The sequence below is a fragment of the Heterocephalus glaber genome, unplaced genomic scaffold (genome assembly GCF_053883595.1).
Source record: "Heterocephalus glaber isolate CG9 unplaced genomic scaffold, H.glaber_assembly_v1.0 deba00000594, whole genome shotgun sequence".
Classification (NCBI taxonomy): domain Eukaryota; kingdom Metazoa; phylum Chordata; class Mammalia; order Rodentia; family Bathyergidae; genus Heterocephalus; species Heterocephalus glaber.
The window spans coordinates 34,158,853-34,186,619 of record NW_028258151.1 but is presented as its reverse complement, the minus strand read 5'-3'; the positions used below and the strand labels follow the sequence as shown (position 1 = coordinate 34,186,619).

The 27,767-nt window shown below is 58.5% G+C and overlaps 3 protein-coding genes across 9 annotated transcripts in view; 2 read left to right on the top strand and 1 right to left on the bottom strand.

Moving 5' to 3' along the window:
- The first annotated feature begins 2,678 nt into the window (after positions 1–2,678).
- Positions 2,679–9,677, top strand: Pacsin3 (protein kinase C and casein kinase substrate in neurons 3). Of its 4 annotated transcripts, none has more exons than XM_004851887.3 (11): positions 2,679–2,793; positions 5,879–5,969; positions 6,122–6,212; positions 6,323–6,479; positions 6,979–7,214; positions 7,331–7,486; positions 7,836–8,011; positions 8,116–8,236; positions 8,343–8,479; positions 8,752–8,870; positions 9,195–9,677. In XM_004851887.3, exons 3-11 carry the CDS (start codon positions 6,159–6,161, stop codon positions 9,308–9,310), a joined length of 1,272 nt encoding a protein of 423 aa, XP_004851944.1. In that variant the 5' UTR covers positions 2,679–2,793; positions 5,879–5,969; positions 6,122–6,158; the 3' UTR covers positions 9,311–9,677. The 4 variants fall into 4 exon arrangements, with proteins under 4 accessions (XP_004851944.1, XP_004851946.1, XP_004851945.1 ...); XM_004851888.3 differs by having other exon boundaries at positions 2,706–2,793; positions 5,883–5,969; XM_087205704.1 differs by lacking the exon at positions 2,679–2,793 and adding an exon at positions 3,450–5,223.
- A 481-nt stretch (positions 9,678–10,158) lies between these two features.
- Positions 10,159–20,568, top strand: Arfgap2 (ARF GTPase activating protein 2). 3 transcript variants are annotated; one of them, XM_004851890.4, is made up of 17 exons: positions 10,159–10,360; positions 10,529–10,647; positions 11,174–11,246; positions 11,882–12,013; positions 12,096–12,173; positions 12,952–13,033; positions 13,293–13,349; positions 13,951–13,992; positions 14,327–14,379; positions 14,792–14,928; positions 14,996–15,127; positions 17,484–17,612; positions 17,692–17,823; positions 18,876–19,002; positions 19,122–19,215; positions 19,292–19,410; positions 19,638–20,568. In XM_004851890.4, exons 1-17 carry the CDS (start codon positions 10,289–10,291, stop codon positions 19,656–19,658), a joined length of 1,599 nt encoding a protein of 532 aa, XP_004851947.1. In that variant the 5' UTR covers positions 10,159–10,288; the 3' UTR covers positions 19,659–20,568. The 3 variants fall into 3 exon arrangements, with proteins under 3 accessions (XP_004851947.1, XP_004851948.1, XP_004851950.1); XM_004851893.4 differs by having other exon boundaries at positions 10,282–10,449; XM_004851891.4 differs by lacking the exon at positions 13,951–13,992.
- A 1,197-nt stretch (positions 20,569–21,765) lies between these two features.
- The window catches only part of Cstpp1 (centriolar satellite-associated tubulin polyglutamylase complex regulator 1), a 173,022-nt gene continuing 167,020 nt past the window's right edge, over positions 21,766–27,767 (bottom strand). For both annotated transcript variants that reach the window (XM_004851894.4, XM_021264216.2), the window contains 5 exons: positions 26,401–26,486; positions 24,703–24,898; positions 24,056–24,165; positions 22,394–22,457; positions 21,766–22,216 (listed from right to left, as the gene is read on the bottom strand). In XM_004851894.4, coding sequence (XP_004851951.2) covers positions 22,042–22,216; positions 22,394–22,457; positions 24,056–24,165; positions 24,703–24,898; positions 26,401–26,486 — 631 coding nt within the window. In that variant the 3' untranslated portion in view covers positions 21,766–22,041. The remainder of the gene's footprint in view (positions 22,217–22,393; positions 22,458–24,055; positions 24,166–24,702; positions 24,899–26,400; positions 26,487–27,767) is intronic.

The window sequence follows — 27,767 nt, the reverse complement described above, 5'->3', positions numbered from 1 at the left end:
CAACTGTGTTGTGGAAGTGTCTCTTGGGCTGAGCGCTGCTTACTGATACAGCGCTTGCCTACATGGGGACAGCTGTAAGTTCCATCCTCTACAGAGCAAAAAAGCAAAAAGAGAACAAACAAGACCATGTGTCTTTCTCCACCTTGCTGTTGAGGGTTGTGCTTAGACACTGCAGTACTGGTTCTCCCTCGGGATGCTCGCTTGTTTCCAGGTTTCCCGACTGCAGAGAGTGTTACATGTGAATGTCCTTGTTCTTCCTCCTGCCCTTGTAGTCATGTGTGTCCAGGGTAGATACCCAAAAGTAGAATTGCTTGGTTGAAAAATCACCAGCTAACAGCCCCGGGGCTTGGCACACCCTGTGCTCGGCCTCTGATGCCTCCCCACATGACTAATTGCTACTCATCGAGGCTCATCTGGGGCCGGGTCCTGGTAAAGGAGGTGTGTCCCACCTCTGTCCTCCCAGGGTCCGTGTGGCATCACTGCTGTACACTTAGGGTACTGCCTTATTTTCTGTGTGTCCCCAGCCTAGGGTATAGCAAGGAGGAGGACCCGAATGTTTTCTAGACTGCATGAACGAATGAATGAATAAACAAATGAAGGCATGGTGCCTTCATTCCAGAAAGCCAAGGTGAGCTCCCCAGTGTCTTGTTTGGCTGCAGACCAATCTGCCACTTGGGGATCTAAGCCAAGCTGCCTCTTGCTGCTGGGTTTCTGTCTCTACCTGACCCTTGGGCCGGGTATCTCACCTTCAGCCCTGATCGGGTTTGGAGCAGTGCCTGATGAAGCAGCTCTGGCCACACAGCTGGATAGCCGACCTTGGGGGCTGCACTGGTGTGGAGTTGGTTTTCTGAGGCCATCACGGTGTCCTTTGAAGCAGTCCAGGGTGCTGTGGGGTTTGGTTTCTGTGATTTTCCCTGCTGTACTTTAGGGACCGTGAAGATCAGCTGCAACGAGTTTGTGTTCTGCTTCCAGCTTTGACCCCAAGGGAAGCCAGATGTTTTCCCTGTGCACTGCCCCTTCTGCCTTCAGCCTGATGAGCAGCCCGGTTCCCTGATGTCTCTGAGGCTTGGCCTCCCCAGATCCCAGAGCTTGGCTGCCAACTTTATTTTTAATAAGGTTTTAATAGGTAGCTCCCATAATTAATTTCACCCTTGTATTTTCACACTTTCCTCCAGGTATGTAAAAGGCCCCCAGGGCTGTTAACGGCTTTAAAGTAATGCAGAGCAGTGTGGCTGTTATCAGACTCTCCTCAGCTCCTCTCATTTGCAATTTCTTTGCAGTGGTTAATTAGCTGGGGCCCAGAGCCCAGTGGAAGGTCAGCCCAGTCACCCACCAGGTTTCATAAAGGTAGAAACAGATGAGGAGAGAATGGACTTGTCCAAGCCCCAAGAGACTGGGTGTTGAAACTGGTTTCCGAAGCCACGGAGTTTCATATCCACTATGTAGGGTTGATTGTCACAGGCGGCTAGAGTCGGCCGGCCAAAAGTGAGGCGTCTTGGGTACTCCCAGGCTCCTTGGGGAGGCAGTTTCTCCCTCCAGCGTCAGCAGCTAATGTTACCCCTGAAATCACCCCCATTCATTCTCCCTGCGCCCCCTGTCCATTTTGTGAGCGGACTCATTGGCTTCAGTGACTCCTCCCAGATTTTGAATCAAAGCGATTTTACTATTTTTAAAGCTGCCTTTTGAAAATCCGCGCGCCTACACGCACACTTCTCAGGGAGTGGGGGCTGGGGGCGGGTCCCCAGAGAGCGCGCCGTCCCCCTGGGGGCGCTCTGCAGCCTGGGGGCAGTCTCTGTGCACCCCCTGGGGGCTGGGACCCGCCCAGCCCGCGCCCCCTTTGGTCTCCTGGATTCCGGGCCCTGCCGCTGGGCCACCGGGCGCAGGGGGAGCGGGAGGAGAGGGGGCCGAGCAGGTGGCGATTAGGTCAGCCTCGGAACATTCTTGGACCGCTCCAGTGGATATAAATAACAGAGAGGCAGGTTACGAAAAATCCCGAGAGTCGGAGGGGGTGTCGGGGCGGGGAGAAGGTTTTCTTTAGCGTGATCGTGGCGACCTGGAAAAATCTACCGCATTGATAAAGGGGGCGGAGGGGCGAAGGGCTTTAAGAATGAATCCCGGTACAAAATCTGGGAATAAGAACGCGGAGGAGGAGGAGTTCCTGGCTTTTTGTCCCACCCCTGTCGCGTGTTTGCCCCAGGCCTCAGAATGAGCCCCAGATTAGCAGAGCTGCACCGGCACCGGCACCGGCCCGATTTTGCTGTCCCGGCTCAGCCCACCTAGACAGCAATCCCTGCAGGTCTCTGCCTCACTTTAACCATCTGTACAATGGGGATCCATCCCAATGTTCCCAAGGAGGCAGGACGTGAGCCCCCAGCACACTTCTTTAAGGATCCTGTGCTCAACCAAGAATGCAAAGCACTGTTGCCCCTGGGGTGTCGATGCAGGCCTGGCGCCCAACCACCGGTGCCCGCTCGCTAGCATCCCGAGCTCTGCAAAAGTGAGGGAGGGCGAAGCCGAAATCTGACCCTGCAGCCTCGCGGCGCCACCTTGGGGTGTCGGCCGGGCGCTGGGCGCCGGAAGCGGACCCCGAGTGCGCGCCCGGTGAGCCGCTGTGGCCGGCCTCGAAGCCGGGCAGTGGGGCTGGGGCCGCGCAGGGAGCGGGAGGGCGGGGCCGAGGGCCGGGCTTCCCGGGGGAGGGACGGGCGCTCCGGGAGGCGGCGGCCGGGCGGGAGCCGAGAACTCGGGCCGAGCGTGGCCGGATCCCCAGCCGCTGCGGGGCCTAGCGTGGACGCGGTGAGTGCCCGGGAGGGTCGGGGACGAGGCCGATCGAGCCCGCCCCGCGGTCCCGCGGCTCCTGGAGTTTCCAATGGGACCGGCTCCCGCCGCGGGGACCCGGGTCCGCGTGGGCACGGGAAAGGCCGAGCCGAGGGGACGTCCTCTGGCTACGGGGCAAGGGGCGGCGTCGGGGTGGGGGGCCGAACCTTCTCCGGGGACCCTCGAGGGCCTTACTCTGTCCTCCTGGTCGCCCCCCGGGGACCCCTGGATCTCTGCCCTGAGCCCCAGCTCCTGGGGCCGCCGCCTGGGGCCACCATCTGGAGGCGGTGGGCGGCCTGGCCCCAGCAAGGGGTGCCCCCTCCCCTCGGCGGGGACCGGCTGGCCCCACCCCCGCCGAGACCAAGTTCAACAAGTTTGGCCGAGAAAGTCCCGGCGCCTTCACGGCAGGCCCGGTCCCGCCGCCGCGCGTGGGCTCCCCGGGCTCCTGGGTGCGCGGCGCCCGCAGTGGGGGTTCCCAGATCTGGAGGCTCAGGGCTTGGTGTGCGTCACCTGGGAGCGAGCGGGCACCCCAGCCGGCAGGTCCGGTTTCCAAAAGCGCCCCTTTGTTTTGCCCCTCCCCGGCCCTGCCTCCTCCTCTTCCCCCCACCCCTCCCCCAGCAGCCAAGGCCTCTGATTGCGGGTGCCAGCCCCACGGGCTAGGGTGCCCCTCTCTGGACAGCGACTGTTCCCTCCCGTGTCCTCCGGCTGCAGGCTGACAGGGAGGGGCTGCGGGAGAGAAGCCCTGGGGCTCAGTGACTCAGAGCCCCCGGGCTGCCCAGGGTGGCTGGGCTCTCCACTGGTGACCCCAGCGTCTGCAGAGGAGTAAGGGGCCTCAGGGACAGCGGGTGCCCCCCTAAGCTAGGAATTCCTAGCTTGGCCCCAGCAGCTGCTGGGAGTCGATTTCTCTGGGCCCAGAAAGTGTGGGTGCCCTGGGCCGGAAAGGTTTCATTACCTGCTGTCTGAGTGCCTGCCTGGCAGAGTGTGTTCTGCTGATTTAGGGCTCTGCTGGGGCCAGGAGGCATGAGGCCCCAGCTGTCCTCAGCAGGGACCAGTGCACCAGCCACCCCCACAGCGACTGGAAGCTGGGCAGTGGGGCCTGGTTGTGCCTGGGGCTTGGGCCTGTGTTTGCTCTGTGAGGCCGGAGGGAGTTGTGCCAGCCCTGCACACACAGCCTGCTCTATTCTGGGGCCAGAGAGAGGAGACGGCCCGGGGGCAGCTCTCCCAGCTCTCCCCGCAGGGGCCTCGGTCCTGATGACTCCCAGGGACAGCTCCAGAGGCCCAGTGATTTATGGCCACAGCTCTCTCTCTCTCCATCTGGCTTGCTTGTCCCTGCTGGACAAGTGGGGCAGACTTGAGAAGAAACACAGTGAGCTGCTGGTGCTTCTGCCCAGGCACCTCTGCTGCCTGCTCCCCGCTGGGTTCTCCCATGTCAGTAGAGGCTGGAATTGGGTTGCTGGTCTTCAGGTGGATGTCATTCTTTCCTTTCTCCTTTTGGTACTGAGCCTTGGACCCCAGATTTTGTGCCCACTAAGCTGGGCTTTTACCACTGAGGTACACTCCCAGTTGTGATTCTCAAGCTTGGGGCGACACAGATTAGAATGGCAGAAATGTGTCAATGACTGGGGACAGATGGGAGCCTGTCAGTCTCAGCCCATGGGACATGCACCCTGAGTGAGGGGTCACAGGGGCTGTGGAGGCCAAGGGTGGAGGAAAGGGGAGTGACTGTGGGGAAGATGTCCTCATTTGACTTTAGTATTACTATGTTGCTACCGGGGATCGAACTCGGGACCTTGTGCTTTCGAGCCAGGTGGCGGAACCACTGAGCTAAATCCCTGGCCCTATTATCATTATTATTTGGTGATAGTGGGAATTGAATCCAGGGCATTTGCACTGAGTTACATTCCCAGCCTTTTTTTATTTTTTATTTTGAGTCAGGGTCTCACTAAGTTGCTAAGTTGCCCAGGCTGGGCTCGAACTTATGATCCTCCTGCCTCAGCCACCCAGATTGCTGAGATGGCAAATGATTGCCACCATGCTCATTTGACTTACTTGTTCATTTAATCAGAAACAAGGTCTCACTATGTAGTTCAGGCTGGCTTTGAATTCACTATGTACACCATGTAGGCCTCAAATTCATGGCAATCCTCCTGCCTCAGCCTCCTGAATGCTGGGATTACAAGTGTGTGCCACCATGCCCGGCTTTCATCTGACTTCTGGAGGATAAGGAGAGCTCCACCCATTTGGCGGGAGCACTGGCTCTGAGCCTGCTTTGGGGCCAGCAGGCAGACACTGTCCTCCCGCGGTGGACTGTCCTTGGGCCTTAGGTTTGCTTAGAGAAGGAAGTGATCTCCTTCTAGGGGCCATGAGTCAGTCGACGTGATGCAGGGACAGCTGAGACCCAGCCCAGAGGTAGGAGAGGAGTGGTTGCATGCCACCGTGTCTAGATCTTGAGGTGGCGGCTCTGGGCCTGGAGTCTGCCTTGCCCTCTGCCGTGATTCTGGAGGATACCTCCCCGGTCATGGTGCCCAGACTCTGGTCATTTTGAGGACAAGGATGAGTTGCTAGTTATCCATGAGGCCCCACGGGGCTTCACGGATGCTGCTGGGGGGACAAGCACCTTTTGGGACTGCCAGTCCCTGGCATTGCTGGTTCATGGCCTGGTTTGGTCTGCATCCCAGCCATGGCGTGGAAGCTGACCTGGTGGGTGGATTTCCATGGAAAGTGCACTTGTTTGCACCTCCTGGCCAAGACCAAGGCCTCGGGCCTCCTGGCTCCTTTTGTGCCCTTCCCACCACTGACTGCTAACAGGGTCATCCTGTGGTTGAAGGGCAGGTGCCAGGGGCTCTGGCTGAGCAGGAGTCCTTGCCCCTCTTCTGCCCACCACCCACCCCCGGCTGCCATCTAATCCTGCCTGGATCGTGTGACTGGCCTGGCATTCCCCTGCCTGGAATCTGGCACTCCTGACAGCAGTTGCTATATCAGGGTGGGGTGGGGTGGGGAGCCGGGCACCGCCCTGGATACGTGGCCCCCAGTCTCACCCCACTGTGTTCATGTTAACTTCAAGGCAGAATCGTGGCTGCTTGGAGAGCCGGACACTTGGGTCCCTGAAGTGATCCCTAGACCCCAGGGACGGGGACAGGGACAGGCACACCAGGGTGAGTGGAGGAGCCTTGAAACGGCCACTGTGGCCCCTCTCCAGGCTCCTCTTGGGGACTTCAGCCCCTGCTGTCAGCCTGAGCTCTGATGGCTCCTTGGGTGGCAGGGCTGGTGTGGAGTCCAGCTTTTCTCTTACTCCTGCTTTCCACAGCCCCCCATCCGCCACCATTCCGTGCTGCGGGGACTCGATGGCTCCAGAAGAAGATGCTGGAGGGGAGGCCCTGGGGGGCAGTTTCTGGGAGGTGAGCAGCTGGGGCTTTGGGGTGGCACTGAAATGCGCTCCCTTCTTGGGGCCAGCCCCTTGGCTGGGGGAGGAGCCTGGTGCAGCAGCTCTTGTCACCCGCACTCCCAGGCTGGCAACTACAGGCAGACGGTGCAGCGGGTGGAGGATGGGCACCGGCTCTGCGGGGACCTGGTCAGCTGCTTCCAGGAGCGTGCCCGCATCGAGAAGGCCTATGCCCAGCAGCTGGCTGAATGGGCCCGCAAGTGGAGGGGCGCGGTGGAGAAGGGTGAGCCGTTGTGCAGGCTGATGGGCGCTGGGGGGGGTGTGAGGGTGGGACCCTCCTTTGGTACTGAGAATTGAGCCCACGCTAGACAAGTGCTCTGCCTCTGAACTACACTCCTAGCCCCGGCACAATTCCTGGAGGGGAACCTGGAAGTTCACAGAGGCTAGGAGCTGGAAGTGGACCCCAGATTTTGCCTGAGGGAAAGATTCAGGTGTGTGGTTTATGCATTCGGCTGGGGTCTGACTCTCAGCTCCATTACGCAGCTGTAAGGCTTTGGATGAGCAAACGTCACTTCTCTGGGTCTCGGTTTCTTGGCCTGATCCACACTGATCCTGACATTGTCCACTCAGTGCTGAAGCAAGGATTCTGGGAGGTCTCCCTGGTTAGGACAGAGTGAGCATTTGGTGGGCAGCAGGCGACAGTGCTGTCCTCTTTGCACCCTGGACACCCTTGGGAGGACTCAGTGAGAGGGCCGGCTCACTGGGGGCCCTGTGGCTCGCAGGCCCCCAGTATGGCACACTGGAGAAGGCCTGGCACGCCTTCTTCACGGCGGCCGAGCGGCTAAGCGAGCTGCACCTGGAGGTGCGCGAGAAGCTCCATGGGCCTGACAGCGAGCAGGTGCGCTCCTGGCAGCGGGGCGCCTTCCACCGGCCAGTGCTGGGCGGCTTCCGGGAGAGTCGGGCAGCTGAGGACAGCTTCCGAAAGGCCCAGAAGCCCTGGCTCAAGAGGCTGAAGGAGGTGAGGCTGGGTGTGTGAGGGGCTGGAGGAAGGCACCTTCCAGGTGTGCATGGGGGCTGGGGGCCGGAGGCCAGGGCAAGGCGTCCAGGGCCCAGAGCTGTCCCTGTGCGTGCCAGGTTGAGGCATCCAAGAAGAGCTACCATGCAGCCCGGAAGGATGAGAAGACAGCACAGACCCGGGAGAGCCACGCCAAGGCAGACAGCGCCGTGTCGCAGGAACAGCTGCGCAAACTGCAAGAGCGCGTGGGGCGCTGCACCAAGGAGGCGGAGAAGGTGAGGCTGGGGAAGGCTTCTCCAAACTCCTTCCCCACGAATCCCTCTCTCTGGATGCTCATTTAAAGGAGGAGCGTGGGGCTGGGGGTGTGGCTGTGCCTTGGAGTGCCTGGGTAGAACATGCAAGGCCTCCTCCAGGAAGCCCCTTTTCTCCCACCTTTTGCACAGGTTGACCCCGTCTTGCTCTCCAGCAGGCGCTTAGAGGTGATGTGCTTGAATGTCACCTCCCTTGTTAGACTGCTGGGGTCCCTGAGGACAGGACCTGGGTCTTAGGCCTGGTTGCCCCTGGTGGCTTTGCCTGCTAAATGCTGATACACAGTGCTCATGGGCCCCTGCCTCTTCCACATAGACGAAAAGCCAGTACGAGCAGACGCTAGCGGAGCTGCACCGCTACACCCCGCGCTACATGGAGGACATGGAGCAGGCCTTTGAGAGCTGCCAGGCTGCCGAGCGCCAGCGGCTTCTCTTCTTCAAGGACATGCTGCTCACCTTGCACCAGCACCTTGACCTCTCCAGCAACGACAAGTATGGCATGGGCATGGGGTCCCCTCTGTGTCCCAAAGGCCCTGCGATTGGGGGTTCCTGTGGCCCAGGACATCCTCATCTGAGGGAAGTGCCTCGGGCCCTAGGTTCCACGAACTCCACCGAGACCTGCACCAGGGCATTGAGGCAGCCAGTGACGAGGAGGACCTGCGCTGGTGGCGCAGCACCCATGGGCCAGGCATGGCCATGAACTGGCCACAGTTTGAGGCACGTGTTGCATGCTGGGTGGGGCTGGGGCCCTAGCAGAGGACTTTGGCGCTTGGGATGAAGTTGGTGAAGGTGGCCAAGCCTGACCCTATGCACTCTCCCGCAGGAATGGTCCTTGGACACGCAGAGGACAATCAGCCGGAAGGAGAGGGGTGGCCGGAGCCCCGATGAGGTTACTCTGACCAGCATTGTGCCCACAAGAGATGGCACCGCGCCCCCACCCCAGTCCCCGGGGTCCCCAGGGTGAGAGCTGGGAGCCCAGATGAGGCAAAGAAACAGCTCTGCCCCTTTCCCAGCCCTCTTTCCCCTCTCTCCTTCGTTTCTTTCCTTTTACACATGAGGTGGGTTGAAATCTGTGCCCTGAATGAGAGGGTGGACTTAGTGGAGGTTTAGAATTGCCAGTTCCCACTAGAGTCTCTCAGTTCCTCCCACCTGCTCCGAGGGTCCCTCCGAGGGGTGAGCCCTTGTCCCTGAGTCCTGGGCCCTGAGCTGCCTCTTCTGCCTGTCCTCTCCAGTGGGCAGGAGGAAGAGTGGTCCGATGAGGAGACCCCCCGGAAGGCTGCCACCGGGGTGCGGGTGCGGGCGCTCTATGACTATGCTGGCCAGGAAGCAGATGAGCTGAGCTTCCGAGCAGGTACCTTGGGGCCCCCTTCCTGTTCCTTACCAGGTGCAGTCCCTGCCTTACCTGCCAGGGCAGAGGGGTGTGGGAGAGGCCAGGTGCTTCCTTCTCAGCCTCAGTTCTGAGAAGGAAGCTATTTTGGGTGCAGTCAGCTGGAGCCCTATTGCTGCCTCCGGGGTGTGAGGTGGGGCAGCTTTCTGAGGGTCACCTCCCCCTGCCCGAACCCTGTCCCCTCTTGCTGGCTGACTGTCATTTACCCCATCCCCCTCAGTCCTTGACCCAGTAGTGGGAATGGCTGGGCCTCAGGGCAACTGGCAGTGACAAAACCCCTTTCCTCAGGGGAGGAGCTACTGAAGATGAGCGAGGAGGATGAGCAGGGCTGGTGCCAGGGGCAGTTACAGAGTGGCCGCATTGGCCTGTACCCTGCCAATTACGTGGAGTGTGTGGGTGCCTGAGTGCCCGGCAGCCCTTCTGCAGTCTCTTCACCTAGGTCGCCGCCTAGCTGCTCCTGGACAGCCTGGCCAGAGGGCCCTGAACCATCGCGATGCTGCTGCCTCTCCATCCCCTGAGGAGGGAGGAAGTCCTGCGACCCAGGGAGGGGAGGGGTCTGTGCCAACTGAGTCTAGGTCAAGGGCAGGAGGTCGGACGTGACAGAAGGGCTCAGGGCTCCCTAGGAGCCAAGGACTGTTCCCTGGCCTCTGTTTTGGGGCTCCTGGGGTGGACTTTGGGAAGAGTATTTCTGGACTAGCAGCATCCTGTTTTGTGACTTGTCCTAGTGTGTATTAAACTTGAAAAAAAAATTAAAAAAAGAAAGTACCATCAGGCAGTATGTGCGTCTTTTTGATACTGGAGCTCTGCACATGGATGGAGATCCTGGGGAGGATGGGGTTGGGCATGGGTTTGCCATCTGGTTCCGGCCTTGGAACACCAGGACCTTGAATCTGCAGGAAAGGACTTGGTGTGAGCCAAGCACGGCTCGAGGCTAGGAGTTGGCTTGTGAGCTGAGCAGGAGCGCCGCCAAAGTGTCTTTCTGTGCGGGTTGGTGGGTCAAGGAGAGCTTGGGAGGACTGTTAATCATAACTTATGGATCAATAAAATAACCCGCCAGAGACAGGTCCTGACAGCCCACGTCCTCGGCAGGCGGCTCCGCCTTCTGGGCGTATGGGCATTCCCGCGAGGAGGTTTGGGCCGGCCCGTGACCCGTCGCCCACCCCAGCGGCGGATTGGCCTGGCGCGGAGTGGCCTTTACCCTCTCGGCCACTGTAGTGTTTGCAGCCTTTGACGTCACGCTCCTGTGCCGAGGGCCGCTCATTGGTCCAGATCCCAGCCAAATCACCCCACCCCTCGGTTGGCTGGATTAGCCTGCCCTTCCAGCCTCGGATTGGCCAGCGACAGTATCCTTTGGTCGCGGTTGTGTCTGGGAAGGAGAGAAAATGGCGGCGGAGCCGAGCAAGACTGAGATCCAGACTCTTTTTAAGAGGCTTCGGGCAATTCCAACCAATAAGGTGTCTGAGCTGGAGGGCCGCGGGGTCTGGCGCCGGTAGAGAGAGATCCTCCTGCCCCTGGGGTTTGAGGAAGACACAAAAAGGCGGAGGTTGGTGGTTTTCTTGGGTGTCAGCGCTCGGCCTCCACTCGGGGCGCCTGACTATTCGCTTGTCGACTCCTCCTCTCAGGCCTGTTTCGACTGCGGCGCCAAGAGTCCGAGCTGGGCTAGCATCACGTATGGTGTTTTTCTGTGTATCGACTGCTCCGGGGTGCACCGTTCCCTGGGTGTCCACCTGAGCTTTATCAGGTGGGTTCTTCACGTGGGTGCTGTAGCTTTCACCGGGGCTCCTTCGACTTGGACCACTCTGAATTCGGCCTTTGGGGACCTCTGGGTCGGGGGTCCTCCTCCTGAGGGAGGGCACCGGCTGTAGGGCCACCTTGCCACTTATTTGGTCTGTCTGGATCAAAACTCCCTTCTTTCCTCACCGTCAAGTTTAAGACAGGGTTAGTTTAGGGCAGAAGTTAGCAGCATTGACCTTTTTGCGGATGAATTGCAGAGAATGTGTCTAGTGAGACGGTGATCATTCCTAAGATTAAAGCCAAATCCAAGCTTTCCTCCCTGAGAACTCGATCTCCTTTCAGATCTGGGGAAATAATTAGCACCTTTTGGGATAGGTGTGGGAAGAGGAAAGCCTTCAAGTCCAAGGCAGAGTGAAAGAAATGGGGTAGTAACCAAGTGCGTCCAGCGCTCTTGAGGCCAGGTCAGGTATGGGCCTGCCGAGAAGCATGTCACCTGCTGTCTGCCTGGAGGTGACACTCAGCCCTTTACACAGGTCCACAGAGTTGGATTCCAATTGGAGCTGGTTCCAGCTGAGGTGTATGCAGGTCGGAGGGAACGCCAATGCGGTAAAGCTCCTTTACCTCTACTAGCCCCCATTCTTTCACCCGTACCAACTAACCATGAGGGAGGCCCTCTCTGTTTCTCTGTTTAGTGGGTCTCTGGTCTATAACAATACGAGACACTATTCTCTTAACTTGGGAATTGGTCACAACTCCTCTCTAAGGGGCTTCAAATTCAAACTAAATTGGACAGATATTCTTGGGAAAAGGCAGAGAGAGTCGGGGCCTCCATGGCCTTGCACAGTCTTGCAGGCCTGCTGGGAGGGAGGTAGGGTAGAGTGGCATCATGCTGTTCTCAGCCAGTGTTGAGTGAGTGCTGGGGTTCATTCAGTCCTCTCGGAGGATAGAAGATGGCAAGATGTCTTTTTTTTTTTTTTTTTTTTTTGGTACTGGGGATTGAACTCGGGTCCTTGTGCTTGCGCAGAAGGCGGTGAAACCACTGAGCTAAATCCCCGGCCTGGCAAGGTGTCTTTTGGAAGAAGTTCAGAGGAACTTTATCTCCATGAAAAACTGCTGGTGTCAAAAATGTGTCATCTTGTATAAATCCTAACCAAGTTGTTTTTAGAGGGTGTCTGCTATAGCAAATGCATTTTGCTGTGGTGAGAATCACCTGAAGCATTCTCTGCTCTTCCCTGGTTTAGACAGCCTTTTTCCGCCAACATGGATGCACAGCCAATGATGCCAACACGAAATACAATAGCCGAGCTGCCCAGATGTACCGGGAGAAGATCCGGCAGCTGGGGAGTTCGGCTCTGGCTAGGCATGGCACTGATGTAAGTGCTTGTTCCTGGGTTGGGGTAGGAGGGTGAGGGAGTCTTCAGAGCCCCGTGTTTTCAGAAGCCTTCTGTCTTCCAGCTTTGGATAGACAACATGAGCAGTGCTCCCAGTCAGTCCCCAGAGAAGGACTCTGATTTCTTCATCGAACACACTCAGGTGAGTGCCCGCAGCAGGTGTTTCCCCTGATTGTCCTGATGAGTGGCTCACTTAAGGCTGAGGCCTTCTGTAGATTGCCTCTCCCTTGGTGTGCTTGTTCAGAGACTGTGTGGGTGACTGCTGCCCTGCTGGGTAGGTGGAGTCCTGTAAGTGGGAGGGCAGTGAAGTCTTTCTAGGAAATGCCCCCCTCTGAACTGGGGAGGAGGAGAGGATAAGCTTCCTGATGAAGGCTTATGAGGCCTCAGGGGCCCCAATAACTTTTCCTAGATTCTTCCTTAATAAAGGCATTTCCTAATAAAGGATTCCGTCTCCTGTGACCGACCCCTGTGAACGTTTCTCCTCTGCTGGCACTGGGTGCTAAAGTCAGACTCTGGAGTTTGCATCTCTGCCTCTCTACTTGGTGTTTCTTTGTTGTGGCCAAGTCACTTAACCTGGCAAAATCTCAGTTTCTAAAGTGGAGATGTAGCCACCTCATGGGGCTTTTTCTGATATTCGCATTTGTGTATAAGGAGCCCTTAGACTTGTGCCTGGCATTTGGTAGGTGCCCAATAATTAGTAGTTTTTCAGTTGGGGGATGGGCACTGGCTATGAGTAAACTGATGCCAGCTTCCTGTGTCTCTTCTGTGGTGAACAGCAGGTATAATTTTACTTACTTCCAGTCTGCTTTCCTTGTGGGTTAGGAGTAGGGCTTCATACCCACAAGGTCCCTTCGGGTCCTTGGTGCTCCTTGCCAGCAGGAGGACTCACCAGGGCTTCTGTGATCTGGCCTCCTTTTCAGGCCCCTGCCTGGGATGCACCTGCCACTGAGCCTTCAGGGACCCAGCAGCCAGCCCTGTCTGCAGAGAGCAGTAGCCTGGCACGTGAGTTCAGCCCAAATTCCACCCAGTTCCCTGGCCCTGGGAAAGGACTTGAGGCCAGGAAGGGGACATTTGGCCAGTGGAGTAGGAGTGTGTGTGGGGGGAACTTTCTAGATCTTTGGTTGGAATGGGATTCATTTCAGTTTCTCAGGAAGTGGCGGGCATTTACCTTTTGGCAGTAAGCTGAGGAAATCTGGTGACTCGCCTGTCACTGCCCTCCAAGGGAAGGTGGCATACCTAACTCCTGCTTTTTCATCCACAGAGCCAGAGCAGGGCCCCAACACCGACTTGCTTGGCTCTTCAAACAAGGCCTCCCTGGGTCAGTATGCTGGCTGGCGGGTGGGCCGGCCAGGAGAGGATGGGCCTCACTGTCCTTTACAGACCTCTGCTGGTTGGTCATGTGGACTGAGGCCACAAGCGATAGGGAACCTGCCCTTTCTGGTTTGGGGACTGGGATTGAAGTCCTGGCTGCACTGGCAATTTCCAGGCCAGGCCTTGTACTGACAGACCTGGGTGCGCTGCCCCTGAGTGTGAGCTGGGATCCAGCAGTGTGGGAGGCCTCCATGAGACCATTCACCTCTCCCTGGTATCAGCAGGGCTGGCCTACATGGTCTATTTCACAGGGTGGGAGGACAGCTCTGAGCTTCTGATGGCTGGAGGCGACACTGTCCTTTCAAAGCCAGTCTTTGGCCCGTCCTTCAACTCTCTTCTATTTTTTTTTTGGTGGCCTTTCAACGTGGTTAGAGTAAACAATCCCTTTGCTGACCTCAGTTTGTTCTGTTGACTCTTGGGGGTAGGGGCAGGCAGCCAGCAAGAGTGACTGTCCAGCTGGCCCCATGAAGGCTGGTCTAGTTGGTCAGCAGCATGTCTGTGAGGCTCAGGGGGGCCCTGTGTTAGCCTCAGGTCTGTTTCTCCTCCAGCGTCCATGTGTCTGTCAGCTGCAGGGGCCCCTCCTGCCAGAGGTAACCAGCAGCTGCTTGGGGTGTGTGGCTTTAGGAGCTGAGGCTGTTTGGCATCCGCTCTCCCTAACAGTCTTCACTTTGGTTCAGGGACTTGACTGTCTCTGGTGCTTCAGGTCTGGGCTCCTCTTGCAGTGTGCTGGGCATCAGCAAGCGCCCTTAACCTTGTCTGTCTGTGGCTTGGATCCCATTGGGTGGAACTGGCGGCAACAGCTTTGCCTTCCCTGCCTGAAGCTGTTCTGTTTAGACACTCTCGCCATGTAGCTGCGTGGTGTTGCCAGGCCACTGCCTTTGACCTTCCCTGTCCTGGCTCATGGATGCCCTCTTTCTCACACAGATCTGAAAAGCTCCATCATCGGCAAGAAGAAGCCAGCAGCAGCCAAGAAGGGGGTAGGTGTTGGGGCAGTTCGGCAGGGTGGTAGCAGCTCAAGTTAGCCTCATTGACCCTGACCTTGCCATGCACTGGCAGAGGTAGCTTAACGCACCTGACTTGTCTGTGGAAGGGATTTATTGATGTCCATCTCCATGAGGGTCATGCTGAGCAGGAAGTGGGGCCCACAGGAGCCTCATCGGTGAGGTGAGGCTTGTCTTGTCCTCTGAGGCCTTGGCTGGGGCAGTGTGAGCCTCCTGGAGCCTGGCTCCAGCAGAACCACTGTTCTGTCCCGGCCACACCCACCAGCTCCAGTCTGTGATCCTAACTGTAAGAGGGACCATTCTTGTGGGTGTGGCTAGAGCTCCGGGGTCTGTGGGGAGCAGAGGAGCCTGCCTGGCAAGGCCCCAGGGCCCCTGGTTCCGTTCCCAGCTGGGGGCCAAGAAAGGCCTGGGGGCCCAGAAGGTGAGCAGCCAGAGCTTCAGTGAGATCGAGCGGCAGGCCCAGGTGGCAGAGAAGCTCCGTGAGCAGCAGGCAGCAGATGCCAAGAAGCAGGTGGAGGAGTCCATGTGCGTGTTGGCTAGGGGCTGGTGGGGGCAGCGTGGGTGCCAGACTCTGACTCTCCCCGTCCTCCAGGGTCGCCTCCATGCGCCTGGCCTACCAGGAGCTCCAGATTGACCGGAAGAAGGAGGAGAAGAAGCTGCAGAAGCTGGAAGGGAAGAAGCGGGAGCAGGCCGAGAGGCTGGGCATGGGGCTGGTGTCCCGCAGGTGAGGCGTGGCAGGGCATGGCGGGCAGGGCCAGTGGTTTCCTGGGAGCCAGTTGGGGTCTGCCCAGTAGTTTGGATTCTGCCCTTAGTCTCCCTTGAGGTGGAATGAACCACTGTGTTGAGTGCATTGTGTTAAGGCATCTGCCGTAGTGCTTAGGGCTCGGAAGGCAGGCGCTGTGTGTGTGTGTCAGGCAGGATTGGTGCTTCGTGGATACAGGGAGCACCTAGGGCGGGCTCGTTACTGAGGATGTTAATGGCAGGTGAGGGTGGGACACTTCTTCATTTTTTAAGACCAAACCGAGACCTGCGGGTCCTTCAGCATCTCTTGTCTCTGTCCACTCAGTGCCATTTGTGCTGACAGACAGCTACCCCCAGTTTCACGTGCTCTTGGGTTGGGCACCACCCTTTTGGTTTCAGAATCACTGCTTGTGTTGCTGCAATTTTCTTTTTCTTTTTTTTTTTTCCCCGATACTGGGGATTGAACTCGAGACCTTGCACTTGCCAGGCACGTGGTGGCACCACTGAGCTACATCTCCAGCTGCTGCAGTTTTCTTAACCAGAGCGAGTATTACAGACCAGCTCTGGTATTTTTGTACCCCACTGGGAGTTAATATCCAGAGATCCCTATAATAGATTTTTTTTTTGGTACCGGGGATCGAACTCAGCACCTGTGCTTGCAAGGCAGGCAGCAGCACCACTGAGCCAAATCCTTGGGCCTAGATTTTTGATCTCTTAAAAATTGGAATATGTAGCTGGGCTTGGTGATACACACTTGTAACCCCAGCTCTTTGGGAGGTGAAGCAGGAGGATTGAAAATTTGAGCCCAGACTAGGCAACTTAGAGCCTTCTCAAAACTTAAAAAAAAAAAGGAGGAGTGTCTGATAGTCATGCCCCTTCCAAGGAGGTGTGAGCTCATTCCGATGGGCCACATGGCTTGGGTGGGCTTGTGCAGGAGAGACAGTTACTCCTATGTGCAGATAAAATGGTTGAGACGCAGGGTAGTTAAGTAACTTGCTGAGAGCCTGGAGTGAGTAGCTGGCAGAACTAGATTTTTTCCAGTATTGGGGCTTGAACTCGGGGGCTTTGCCTGCCATGTAAGCACTCGACCACTGAGCTACATTCTCAGCCCTTTTTATTTTCAGATAGTCTGGCTGAGTTGCACCGGCTGGCCTTGAACTTGTAATCTTCCTGCCTCAGCCTCCCAAGTAGCTGGGATTGCAGGCCAGTGCCACCACATCTGGCTCACAACTAGATTTTGAACACAAAACTATTTGATTCCACATTCAGTATTTTTCTTTTTTCTTTGTTTAGTTTTATGGCACCAGGGATCGAGCTCAGGGGCTCTTCTCCACTGAACTGCATCCTCAGCCCTTTTTACTTGTTGCTTTGAGATGGTCTTGCCGAATTGCCCAGGCTGGCCTCAAACTTGTGATCCGTCTGCCTCAGCTTCTTGAGAAGCTGGGATTCCAGATGTGCACCACTGCATTTCCATATTTCTGGCTGTTATTTTCTATTTCTTTGGGAGGAGATCTGTCTGTGTGTTGCTAGTGTCATCATAGCTGATTAGCAGAACATACAGTTTGAGTCCTGGAAAGGATTGGCGGCGTCCTCGCTTCCTGGCCTGGTTTTGGTCCAGAAGAGTGACTGGGTTGAGGGCCAGGAACAACTTCCCGACTCTTTCCTCTCTTTTTGGCAGTACAACATGTTCTCTTATTAAAATCCAGCCTACCCTATGTAAAGCCATCGTAAAACATTCCCCCTTGGGGTTCTTCCAGACAGAAGCTGTAGGTAGTTTCTAAAGAGTTCATTTGACTCCAATTAATCCTGCAAGTGCCCTTGTGGAGGCTGGCAGAGGAGTGGGGCCGAAGCCATCTGCCTGCCCTGCCCCAGGCCCCTGTGAGGGAACAATGCCCATTTGGCGCTCAGTCCACGGGCCAGACTCTGGGCGCCTCACGTCCTCTTCTGGTTGGGAAAAGGGATAGGATCATTAAGAACCCTCCATGGATGTCCTGGGCCCATCTCCTCATCCAGGCATTTCTCATGCTCTCCATCTGTGTCTGGGGCCTCTTTCCTGGTACAGTGAGGCTGGAGTTGTTCTCCAGGATTGCTGCACTCGTATGGTGTGCATTGTGTTAAAAGTGCTCCCAGGCAACAGCTGCTGGCCAGGGAAGCCCTTCTGGGGTGCGTTCCCCAGGTTACCACCAGTGCCTGGCGCCCCCCCCTCTGGGTCTGCCCACTGCTGTACATGGCAGGGAGTGGGAGAGTGGGTGGTGCATGGGAAAGTGGACCGGCAGCCAGGTGGCTGCTCTTGTGCCATGGTGCTGATGCTCCCCACGTGCCCGTGGCTTCTTGTACAGCCCTGTCTCCCACTCCGTGCTGTCCGAGATGCAGGTGATCGAGCAGGAAACCCCTGTGACTGCAAAATCCTCCCGCTCGCAGCTCGACTTGTTCGACGATGTTGGAACTTTCGCCTCTGGGCCTCCAAAGTAAGGTTACTGCTGGCGCATAGGCTTGGTCACCACCTTCCTCATCCAGCTGCTTTGAGCCCCTCTGCTGTCTCCCTAGGTACAAGGACAACCCATTTTCCTTGGAATCCTTTGGTTCTCACTGGGACACCGATGCCACCTGGGGAATGGACAGGGGGGAAGAGAAGGAGCAGGAAGTGACTATCTCAAGCATCCGGCCAGTTTCAGAAAGGTACAGGGCTCTGGGGCAGCAGGTGCAGCAGGACTTCCTGTGAGGAGGGAAGTTCTATATCTGTGGCCGCGTGGTGGCCACTGGCTGGGGTGTTCTTGAGCCTTGAATGCATGGCTGTATGCTGAGGAGCTGAATTTCTAACATCATTTAATGTAGTTTAAGTAAATGTAACATCACTGTAGCCTCCTGCAGTAGGAGCTACCTCGGTAGACAGGGTGGGGACCTGGCTTTGGTGCGAGCTGCATGGTCTCTCTGGCTGCTGGAGCTTGGGATCTGTTTCTCTTGAAGAAGGGGCCCGATTTTACTTGCAGGCCTGGTCCCCTTCCCAAAGGCTATGTGTCTGGTCCCCACTGTTTTCATGTTGGCGGTGCTGGAGATGAACCCAGGCCCTTCCTGCACATTCCCGGAGCACTGTCCCTGAGCTGCATACTAGCCCCTAATTTATTTAATTTTATTTTTTTTGGCACCAGGGATCAAACTCAGGACCTTTCGCCTACAAGGCAGGCGTGGTGCCACTGAGCTAAATCCCTGGCCCCCCTGATTTATTTATTTATTTTTGGTACCGTGGATCGAACTTGGGTCCTTGCACTTGTGAGGCAGGCGGCAGACCCACTGAGCTAAATCCCCAGCCCCCTTAATTTATTTTTTAAAAACCTTATTCCATGTTGATCTGGGCAGTGATTTGCAGGTAAGTTACCTGGAAATCATTCATTTGTAAAACAAGGACATAAATTAAACATGGTGAACTTGTAAAACCCCCTAGTCTGGAGTCTGTGTAGCGTAGGTGCCTGAGACTGTCAGTACAGGCAGACTGAGCACGTGGTCACCCCAGTGTTGGGCAGATTGTCCCTGGGACCAGGGTAGCAGCAGTGACAGTGGGGGTGGAAGCTTGGGGAAGCCAGCGTGGAGTGGGGCCGAAGCCCAGGCTCCCCCAACCAGCTTTCTGTGCTGTGCCGGCCTCTGTGGAGAGGGGAGGGGCTCCCTGTGCTCCAGAACCACAGACAGAAAGGGCCCCCAGCAGAGCTGTGGTTTGGGACCTCTGTCTTCTGCAGAGCCACCAGCCGGAGGGAGGTGGAGAGCCGGAGCCTGGGCCCAGAGTCCAGTGAAGCACAGCAGAAGTTTGCGGGCGCCAAAGCCATCTCATCAGACATGTTCTTTGGGCGGGAGGTGGACACTGAGGTGAGTAAGCTGCCATGTGATACCTGAGGGCCTCTTGGCTGCCTGTGTCATGAGGGTTGGTGGGTAGGAGTTGTCACCTCCTTGGCCGAAGACCCCCAGGCCTGGCTTTTCCTTGACAGTATGAAGCTAGGTCCAGGCTGCAGCAGCTCTCGGGCAGCAGCGCCATCAGCTCTGCAGACCTCTTTGGGGACATGGATGGACCTCACGGAGCAGGTGGGGCCGCAGTGGGGTGGTGGGCATGGGCAGGGCTGCCTGCAGGGTTCGGGATCACCCTCCCTTCCCTTCCCAGGCAGCGTGTCTCTGGGGAATGTGCTCCCCACCGCCGACATGGCGCAGTTTAAGCAGGGCGTCAAGTCTGTGGCTGGCAAGATGGCTGTGCTGGCCAATGGGGTGATGAACTCGCTGCAGGTGAGGCCTGAAGTGCATGCGGGCCCCCCTCTGTGCAGATCTTGGGTGGACGTGGCGTCCTTCCTCTTGGTTCTGTCCTGGTGGGGCTATGTCCCCCCCCCACCCGTGTGTGACATGCGGAGGGGCCCCTGCCATGATCCTGCTGCCCGGGAGTTGGGGGAGGTGGTGCACGGCCTGGGTGCCACAGTGGCCCCGAACTGACTTCACTTTTTTTGTCCCTGGCCCAGGATCGATATGGTTCTTACTGACCCCAGCCCTGTGGCAGCGTCAGCAGCAGGAGCCTGTGATTCCCAGGCTGGTGACAGAGGATCGGCGACTTCTTGTGCTGTGCAGTGGGCAGCCTTGGACCCAGGGCAGGGTTGCAGCAGCACCAGCCCTCCCTCTGCCTGTGGGCCAAGCCCCTCTTTTGTCCCCTTGAGCCCTTCTCCGCACTAGCATCCTTCTGCCTGTCTGCCCGCCCGCCCGAAGGTGCTGCTCACTTGGCTGCGTTGGAGGAGGGCAGGCGCCTGGGCCGGCCTCTGGTCAGCTGCTCTGGCTCGCTCTTCCTGTGGGAAAGCAGAGCGTGCAAGGCTTCTGCCAGCTCTCAACGGTCTGGGGATTCCCTCTGCTTTTCGGCCTGGGGAGGCCCTGGATTTTCCCTACTGTTTCTGGGTGCCAGGGAGGTCAGGAGGGGAAGGACCTTGGGGCCTAAGGGTAGAGACTACCTGGCACTGCCGGTTTCCTCTGGGGCAGCCTGGAGGCCTGAGTGACCTTCTTCTGTCCCTGCCACCTGGGACCCTGCCTGCTGCTGTCTCAGTTCCTCACTGTGGCCACGGTAACCCTGTCTCCCCTTCCCTGGTTGGCGCCCACAGCGGCCTCGCCTGCACTGACTCGTGACCAGATGCTGGCCGTGTGCGGCCAGCCAGGAAGACAGGGACAGAGCTGGTGTGCGCTCAGCTTCCTCCTCTGTTCTCCTGGCCTGCCGGGCCGTGCACTGTGTCATCTTGGTGCCATCTCTGCCTCTGGGCAGTCTGGGCCCAGCCCTACCTACGGGTGGAAGGTTGGGCTCTGAGCAACACAAGACCAGTCTGCCCTCCCCCAGAGGGACAGGACTTCTTTCAGGACTGTTTGTATTGAGACAGTGGTGTCAATAAAGCCCCCACGGGGCCTGTGGTCCGAGCTAGGTCTGCCTCCTGCTGCCTCCCTGCCCGCCCTGGCTCACTCGGGCTCCCACCAGCTCGCCTCGGGTGCTCCCTCCGGGGCCTCCGGCTTGTCTCTTCGCTGAGTGCCCATGGCCCCGGCTCTTTCGCCCTGTGTTGCCTCAGGATCCGGCGCAGCCTTGACCTCACCGCCCTGTGGCAGGTGGAGGAAAGAGCTGGTGTTAGTGGCCACCTGGGCTCGGCTGGAGCCTGGGGTTGGGGGGAGGCAGGGCTGCACTCCTGAGAGTGGAGGAAAAGTTAAGGTGTGCATGAGCCCCACTTGGCCATCCTGTCCTTACGGGACTCTTCTGCAGAACATGGGTAACAGGCGGAGGGCTGGAGACAGGGCAGAGGGAGCCGGGCCCTTGGTAGTGTCTCAGCGCAGAGCCCTTGGGCCCTCCGTGGAATAGGCCGAGACCCAGCCCAGCTGGCAGAGCTGGCTGGCACAGCCTTGAAGCGGCTGTGATGCCCCCTGGGCCTGGGAAGCCTCTGGGCTTCAGGCTGGAGCCTCTTGGGGGCTGGACCCTGGCTGTGGAGCAAGTGGGTAGGGTGGGCAGGCATGGGGGCCCCGGGAAAATGTGCCTGGTAAGGGTAACCAGCTTCAGAGGATGCAGGCTCCAGGTTGGGTTTTACTGGGGAAACTCCCACCTCCACTGCCTCAAGGAGGTTGGAGTCCACCTGCCTCAGCTGCTTCCTTTTGTGGAGTCTGCACCTCAGGCCTGTTCTGTTCTGGGGACTGAACCCGGGGCTTTTGTGCTGAGCTACATCAGCCCTTTTTAAAACTCGAGGCAGGGTCTCCCTAAGTAGAGTTGCTCAGGCAGGGCTGGAATTTGCCATCTTCCTGCCTCAGCCTCCCAGAGTGCTGCGATTACAGGTATGCTCACCACGTGGGGGACCTCAGGCCTGTTTGTTCTGAACCGCATGCCTCTAACCCTGAGCAGGTGCCCCACAAGCCTAGTGCCACAGGAGACAAGGCCAAGCAGTGCGGCCCTTTGTGACCTTGGTCTTGGAAGATATGGGACCTGCCCTGGGGCCTCTGGGCTGCTTCTGAGTGGGAGGTGACCCTTCTGCTGCAGGTTCCAGACTGGCGTGGCCCTCGCCCGCTCCCATGTGCCAGAAAAGCTTCCCAACCCAAGCTCACCCTGTCCCTTGCCTTCCCTCTGCTGACACTCATGGCTCACCACACACAAGGGACTTTATTCGGCTAGGGTTTGGCTGCTGGACACAGGACTTGGGGGCGGGTTTGGCAACGGCACTGTTGCCCACTCCCCCCTCCTCACTCAACCTAGGTGGGTGTCCGCCCAGTGCGCACGCTCAGGTGTCCCGGACCCCTTTTCCCGCTGTCGCCCCCTCTGGGGCAAGGTGGTCTCAGTCCCAGTTTGGGGCTCTGGCGGGGCTGCTGCTCGGCCTCTCGCCGGCAGGGGGCAGGACGGGGGCGAGGCCTGCGACGGCCTCAAGTCTCCGACTCGTCCGTCTCCTCCGTGGAGCCGTCGCTCTCCGTGTCCACCTTGCGGGGGTGGTGAAGGGGTCTCCACGGGGAGCCCACCCGGGGCAAGATCCGGGGCGCTGGGCAGCCAGGCTCCGGCGTGGCGGTGGCGGCAGGGACCAGGCCGGGGACCTGGGCGAGCCTGGGGAGGGGGGGAGGGAGGGAAGAACCTGCCGGGCAGGAGGTGCTCCCGCCTGGCCCCGACCCGGCTCGCAGCACGGCCTGGGGCCCTCCTGAGCGGCACGGGGTTCCCGGGGGCCCTGGGCGTGGCCGAGGGCAGGTCCCACAAGAGGGCAGCATCTCCCCACGGGCCACTTACAGCCGCTCCAGCTCTTCGTCCCCAGCTGGGTCCTGCATCAGGTCCCTTCTGTCAGGCAGAGCTCCTAGGAGACGACGGGTGGGGCGCAAACCCTGACTGGAGGTCCCTGCCCGGCAGAGGCCTGGGCCCTCACCTTCTCGGCCGCCCACCCCATCAGCGCGGGGCAGGGCGCCCTGGACAGATGCAGGGAACGAGAGACCCAGCTGACGAGGTGCCCCAGCAAACGGGATCCCCTCCATGAGCCGGTGGTGGCTGTGAGCGTTTAGTTCCTTCTGAGGCCTAGCACGGGTCAGGCCAACCCCAAAGGTCACAAATCATCCAGTTGTGTCCCTTGGTCAGGATGACCTCCCTTTGGAGACAGAGGGCAAAAAACGCTGCCTGGCCCAGGAGGTGGCTGTCCCCCTGTGAGGTCTACCCCAGTCTCAAGGGGTTTCCTTTGCTCCAGACCTCCGGGTACATCTCTGCTACTGGGAACGGGAGGTGCGAGCAGCGGGAGGGAAGCTAGGTGTGCGGATGGGAAGGTTCTTGCCGCAAGGTGGCGCTCTGTCCCCAGCTCTGGCCGTGGGCGCTGGACTCAAAGGTAGCTGGTGCAATTTCCCCCAGGTCTTTCAGATGACCCTCCTGCCCCCTTTGGCTCTAAATTAGTGGTTTTCAAACTGTGTTCCATAGGGCCCTCGAACTTTGGGAGGTGCCTCAGGGGCCCGTTCTACAACTGGCTTCAAGCGGGGTACCCCCCCCCCTCCGCCCCCAGTACCGGGGGATGGAACTCTGGACCTTGCAATTGTAAGGCGGCAGAACCACTGAGCTAAATCCCCAGCCCCAAGCAGGGTATTTCTGTTCGTACCCGGAGGTGCAGGCCAGGGCACAGCAGGTTTGGGGCGGCCTCTGTGAAGGCCTTCCAGCAGGCAGGCCGCGGGCCAGCTGCCACTGAGCATTCCCGGTCCCTTCCTAGCAGCTGTCCTTGGTGGACAGGAGGGAGTCAGTGGCCAAGGGATGGAAAGAACACCTAGAAGCCTCCTCTCGGCTCTGACTCCTCATCTTCTGGCCACCGACCTCCGAATAAACAGGCTTCGAGGTGCCAGCGTGCCTGTGTCCCCCAGAGAACCCTTCTGGGACCCCATTTCCTCCCTGGCAGTAGGGGGTGCTGTGTCTGAGTCCCAGGAGCCGGGTGCAGGCATACAAGGTGGGGATGGCTTACCAGGTCGTAAGGGCAGCAAGGTGGGTGTGGGGATGTGGCGGGCACAAGGGCCAGCCCCCTGCTATTTCTTTTTCAGATTAATCAACCCCCCCCACCCCAAGCTGGGAAAAGAAGACCTCATTCTCAGACACACCTTTGCCTTGTTTCTTTTTTTGGTTTTTTGAGGCAGGGTCTCCCTCTGCTGTTCAGGCTGGCCCTGAACTCACTATGCAGCCAGGCTGGCCTCGAACTTCCGACGATCCTCCTGCCTCAGCCTTCTAAGTGCTGGGATTACAGGCGTGCACCACCACCCCTGACACCTTTGCCTTATTTCTATTTGTTCTCTTTGCTATATCATCGCCAGGGCTGGTGCTCCTCAGAGCAGAACTGGGGTTCTGGGGGAAGGGTGGGCACATCTCTGCCATGGGGATGGGGCTTCCTGTTGGGCACAGCTGTCCTCTCTGTGGGAAGCCAGGGCTGCTTACCCAGGGCCTGATTGATGCCGTGGTGCTTGGAGAGGGCCATGAGGAAACCATAGAAGGTCAGTCTCTGTACGCTGCTCAGGATCTCCTTGACTAGTGCCGATGGCGGGCAGCTGAGGGGGACACAGGCTGGACTTGGAGGTGAGCCTCTCAGAGGGCCACCTCCGGGCAGAGGACAATGGCTGGAGATGCCACCCAGGGCTCCAGGTGGGAACTTGGGCCGGGGAGCAGGGCAGGTGTCAAAGCGGGAGGGGGTGCTACTCTCAATGGGGCTGTCACTGGAGCGGGAGGGGGAAAGTGTCCTCTCCGAAGACACCCAACTGGGCGTTTTGTGCCATACAAGCCAGCTTAACCTCGGCTTTCTGTGGGAATGTTTGGAATTGTGAATGTTCTTTCCTGTGTGAGCGGTCGAGTGCAGCCTGTGTCGAGGGAAGGCGGTCATCTATACTCAGTCTGTACTCAGTCTCACGAGGGAAAGCAACCTTTCCAAGTGGGTCGGCTGGGAAGCCTTTCAGTCTCAATCTGTTTGGGGAGCAGATGGCCCTGTCCTAATTTATAGTATGACCACCAAGGACCCTGAAGGCCTGGCCCGTCCCAGAACCCTCTCCCGACCCCAGGGCTGCAGTGGTGTCTGCATGTCCTGTCCCCACCTGTACTTGTGCCGGTCACACAGGTTCTCCAGGCACTGGTAGAACAGCGCCGCCTCCACTCCTTCAGGCACCCCAGCCTCGCCCAAGGCGGGTCGCTGGCGGTGCTGCCCGCTGGATGACGTTGGCACGATCACTGTATTGGGATTCTTGCCAGACAGCAGGTCCTGGTAGATGGCAGCCACACTGTCCAGGAATTCTGGGGGGATGGGGTAGGGGGCACGGTTCAGGCGGGGAGGACACAGCGTGTCCTCCACTGTGCCCTCCCATCTGACAGCTCAGCCCCGCCACAGCCTCAGTGCTTGGTACCTGCTGTCCCGAGAGCCTCAATGCCTGGCCCCCTGGTGCGGGTGACAGCCACCCCCTCCTGTGGAAGCTGTCCCTAGACAAGGTGAGGCTCCCCATGGCACACTTCCGCAGTACATGCCCTCCACACTCTGTGGCACATATCCACAGCAGGCTCCGTGCTGGAATGTAACACCTTGTGCGAAGCAGGGCTCCTGCCTTGGTGGCCCAGGGCCGGCACCTAGTGCGGTCCTGGTGCCTGCTGCACACTGTGTTTCATTGGAAGGATGAACACGTGCAGGCTCCCAGTGCTCAGCCCCATCTCGAGGCTACCACCTCCCCAGCCCAGCAGAGCAGGCAGGATACCCAAAGGAGCACAGCTCGCCTGCAGCTGCTAAGTGGTCACTAATTTCAGAGCCCTGTCCCTTGGGGTTCCTCACTATGGGGACACACTGCTTCACGTGATGCTGCTGGGGCCAAGGAGGCTGTGGTGCACAAGGAAGAGGCCTAGGCAGTGCAGGTGGCGCTCTCCTGAGCGTGGCTGCTCTTTCCCTGGGCCCCAGAGCTCCCAAGGCCAGGGAGAGCTGTGCCTGCTGCTGCTGCTGTGAGCAGGTGGTGAAAGCCCAGGCTCCAGGCCCTGCCCAACAGCCCTGCACTGCCACCAAGCAAACAGAGTGTGGCGCCTAAGTGAGGGGGGGCTGGCGGGGACACCAGTTGGCAGGAAGGACACCTCCAGTCTCCAAGGACGCCTTGTGTTTACTGGAAGAGCCTGTCTGAATGAGTCTGTTTATGGCCACTGTCAGCAGTTTCTAAACCCCACATTCCATTGGAGGTTGCCTGCGAGCACTCCACACAGGTCTATTTTTACTCCACCTGATGGCAGAGGGGACTTAAGGCTGCAGTGAGTGTGAACCGGAGAGCAGACTGGATGTGCAAGACAGGAGTGGTGTGTGCTTATTAGAAGCCATGTGAGTGGCTGATTGTGCCTCACACAAGGGCAGAGGCCAAGGGTGTGGTGGGGAGCCCCGGCCTTGAGTCGGCCTGCAAGGTTCAAGCCACCACCCGCCGGCTGTGTGGCTTTGGCCCCTCATCTCTACACGTCCCTCACTCCAGACCTCGCTCTTAGGGCTGTGGGAAGGGTTCAGGCCTAGTGCTAGGCCTTGGACAGGGCGGGTTCGAAGTGTGTAGCAAAGGCTACTGCTGTTGTCACTGTCACTGTGGTTTACAGGCTTTAGACTGACAGGTTTTCAGTGTCTTCAGGAGTCCGGGAAGTTGGCTCTGCAGACTGAATCTTGTGACCAACAGTGCCAACCAGACATCGCACAGTGTTGAGCACCCCCAAGGGAAGTAGGGAAGGGAACCATGTGTGCCAGATGCACAGATGGCAGGGTGACACAAGGCCTGGGACCTGCTCACCTGAGTAGTAAAACTGGATCTGGAAGGCGAAAAGGAAATCTGAAAAAGACATCAAGCAGTCCATGGCGTCGTCCATGAGCACAATCCTGAAAGGGGAAGAGAGGGAGAATGAGAGAGACAGAGAGAGGAGCTGCTCCTGGGCCCCCAGCCCCCAGGGCAGCAAGACCTTTGGGAGAGGGCTCCCCAGTCACGCTCCTCCCAGTCACCGCACTTCTGTGACGGGACTCTGCCCCAGATGGACCGGCTGCTCTGAACCAAGACCAGACTCCAGGTCAGCATTGGTGGCACCAGCTGGTGACTCGGCACGTCAGGGGCTGGGGGCAGGGCGATCGGCAGGGAGAGAGTGCAGCTGTAGCGCGGCCAAGGTTTCCTTTCATTCTGCAGCGAGGACCATTTAGTTCAGGATAAATACAGCTGATCGGAAAGGCACAGAGAACAGCCAAGAGGTTTAAAGGGTCTTGGCAAGTGGCACTGAGATTTAGCAAGGCACCAAATGGCCAGAACAGCGAGCGGCCCCTCCACCCCAGGACGCAGATGGCCCACAGGGGAGAGAAAGCTCTGTAGGGACGCTGTGTGTGAGAGGCTCGAGGACGCACCGGTCTCAGGTCCTGTGCAGGCCCCTCTGTCCCTCCTGCCGCCAGCCCCTCCCACCTCACAGGAAGTAAACCCCTGGACTAGCAATGGGATGCACCAGGGCCGAGTTCAGACTGCCCAGGGGCGCAGCGGAGGGGACAGGAAGAGGCGGAAGTCAGCCCTTGTTGGGCTCCATCCATGGCCCGGGCCAGGCACCAGGCTCCCTGAGGAGTGGGGCCCTCATCCGTGTCTGATGGGGCCCTTTTGGCCTTAGCTCTCCCTTCTCTTACACAGTGTTTTATTTATTTATTTATTTTTGGTACGGGGGATAGAATTCGGGTCCTTGTGCTTGCGAGGCAAGCGGCGGAACCACTGAGCTAAATCCCGGACCCTACACTGTTTTATTTTGCCGCGGGGATTTTTCTCAGACTCCACTTTCCTGAGTCCGAGCTCCCTAAATTGCCAGCTGGATGAGCCCTGGAAAGCAGCATCGCTGGCCAGGGGGAGGGGGCTTCACAGAGAGCACCGTGGCCTCCATCTCTAGCGACAGGAAGTGGCCAGATGCCACTTGTGAGTGCCCCACTACACACAGGGACTGTGCAAGGCATCAGTCTCCTGAATTACACCTCACCCCACAGCGGACAGTGAGCCCACCCTGCTCCACTGGCTGCGGTTCTGGGAGACTACACTGGCTCTTTGACACGAAGAGCACTCGCGTTTTGCTCTTGGCTTCCGTGACTAGCTTATCTTCTTTTTCTCACCTCTGTGCTAGGGTCCCGGGGAGAGGGAAACTG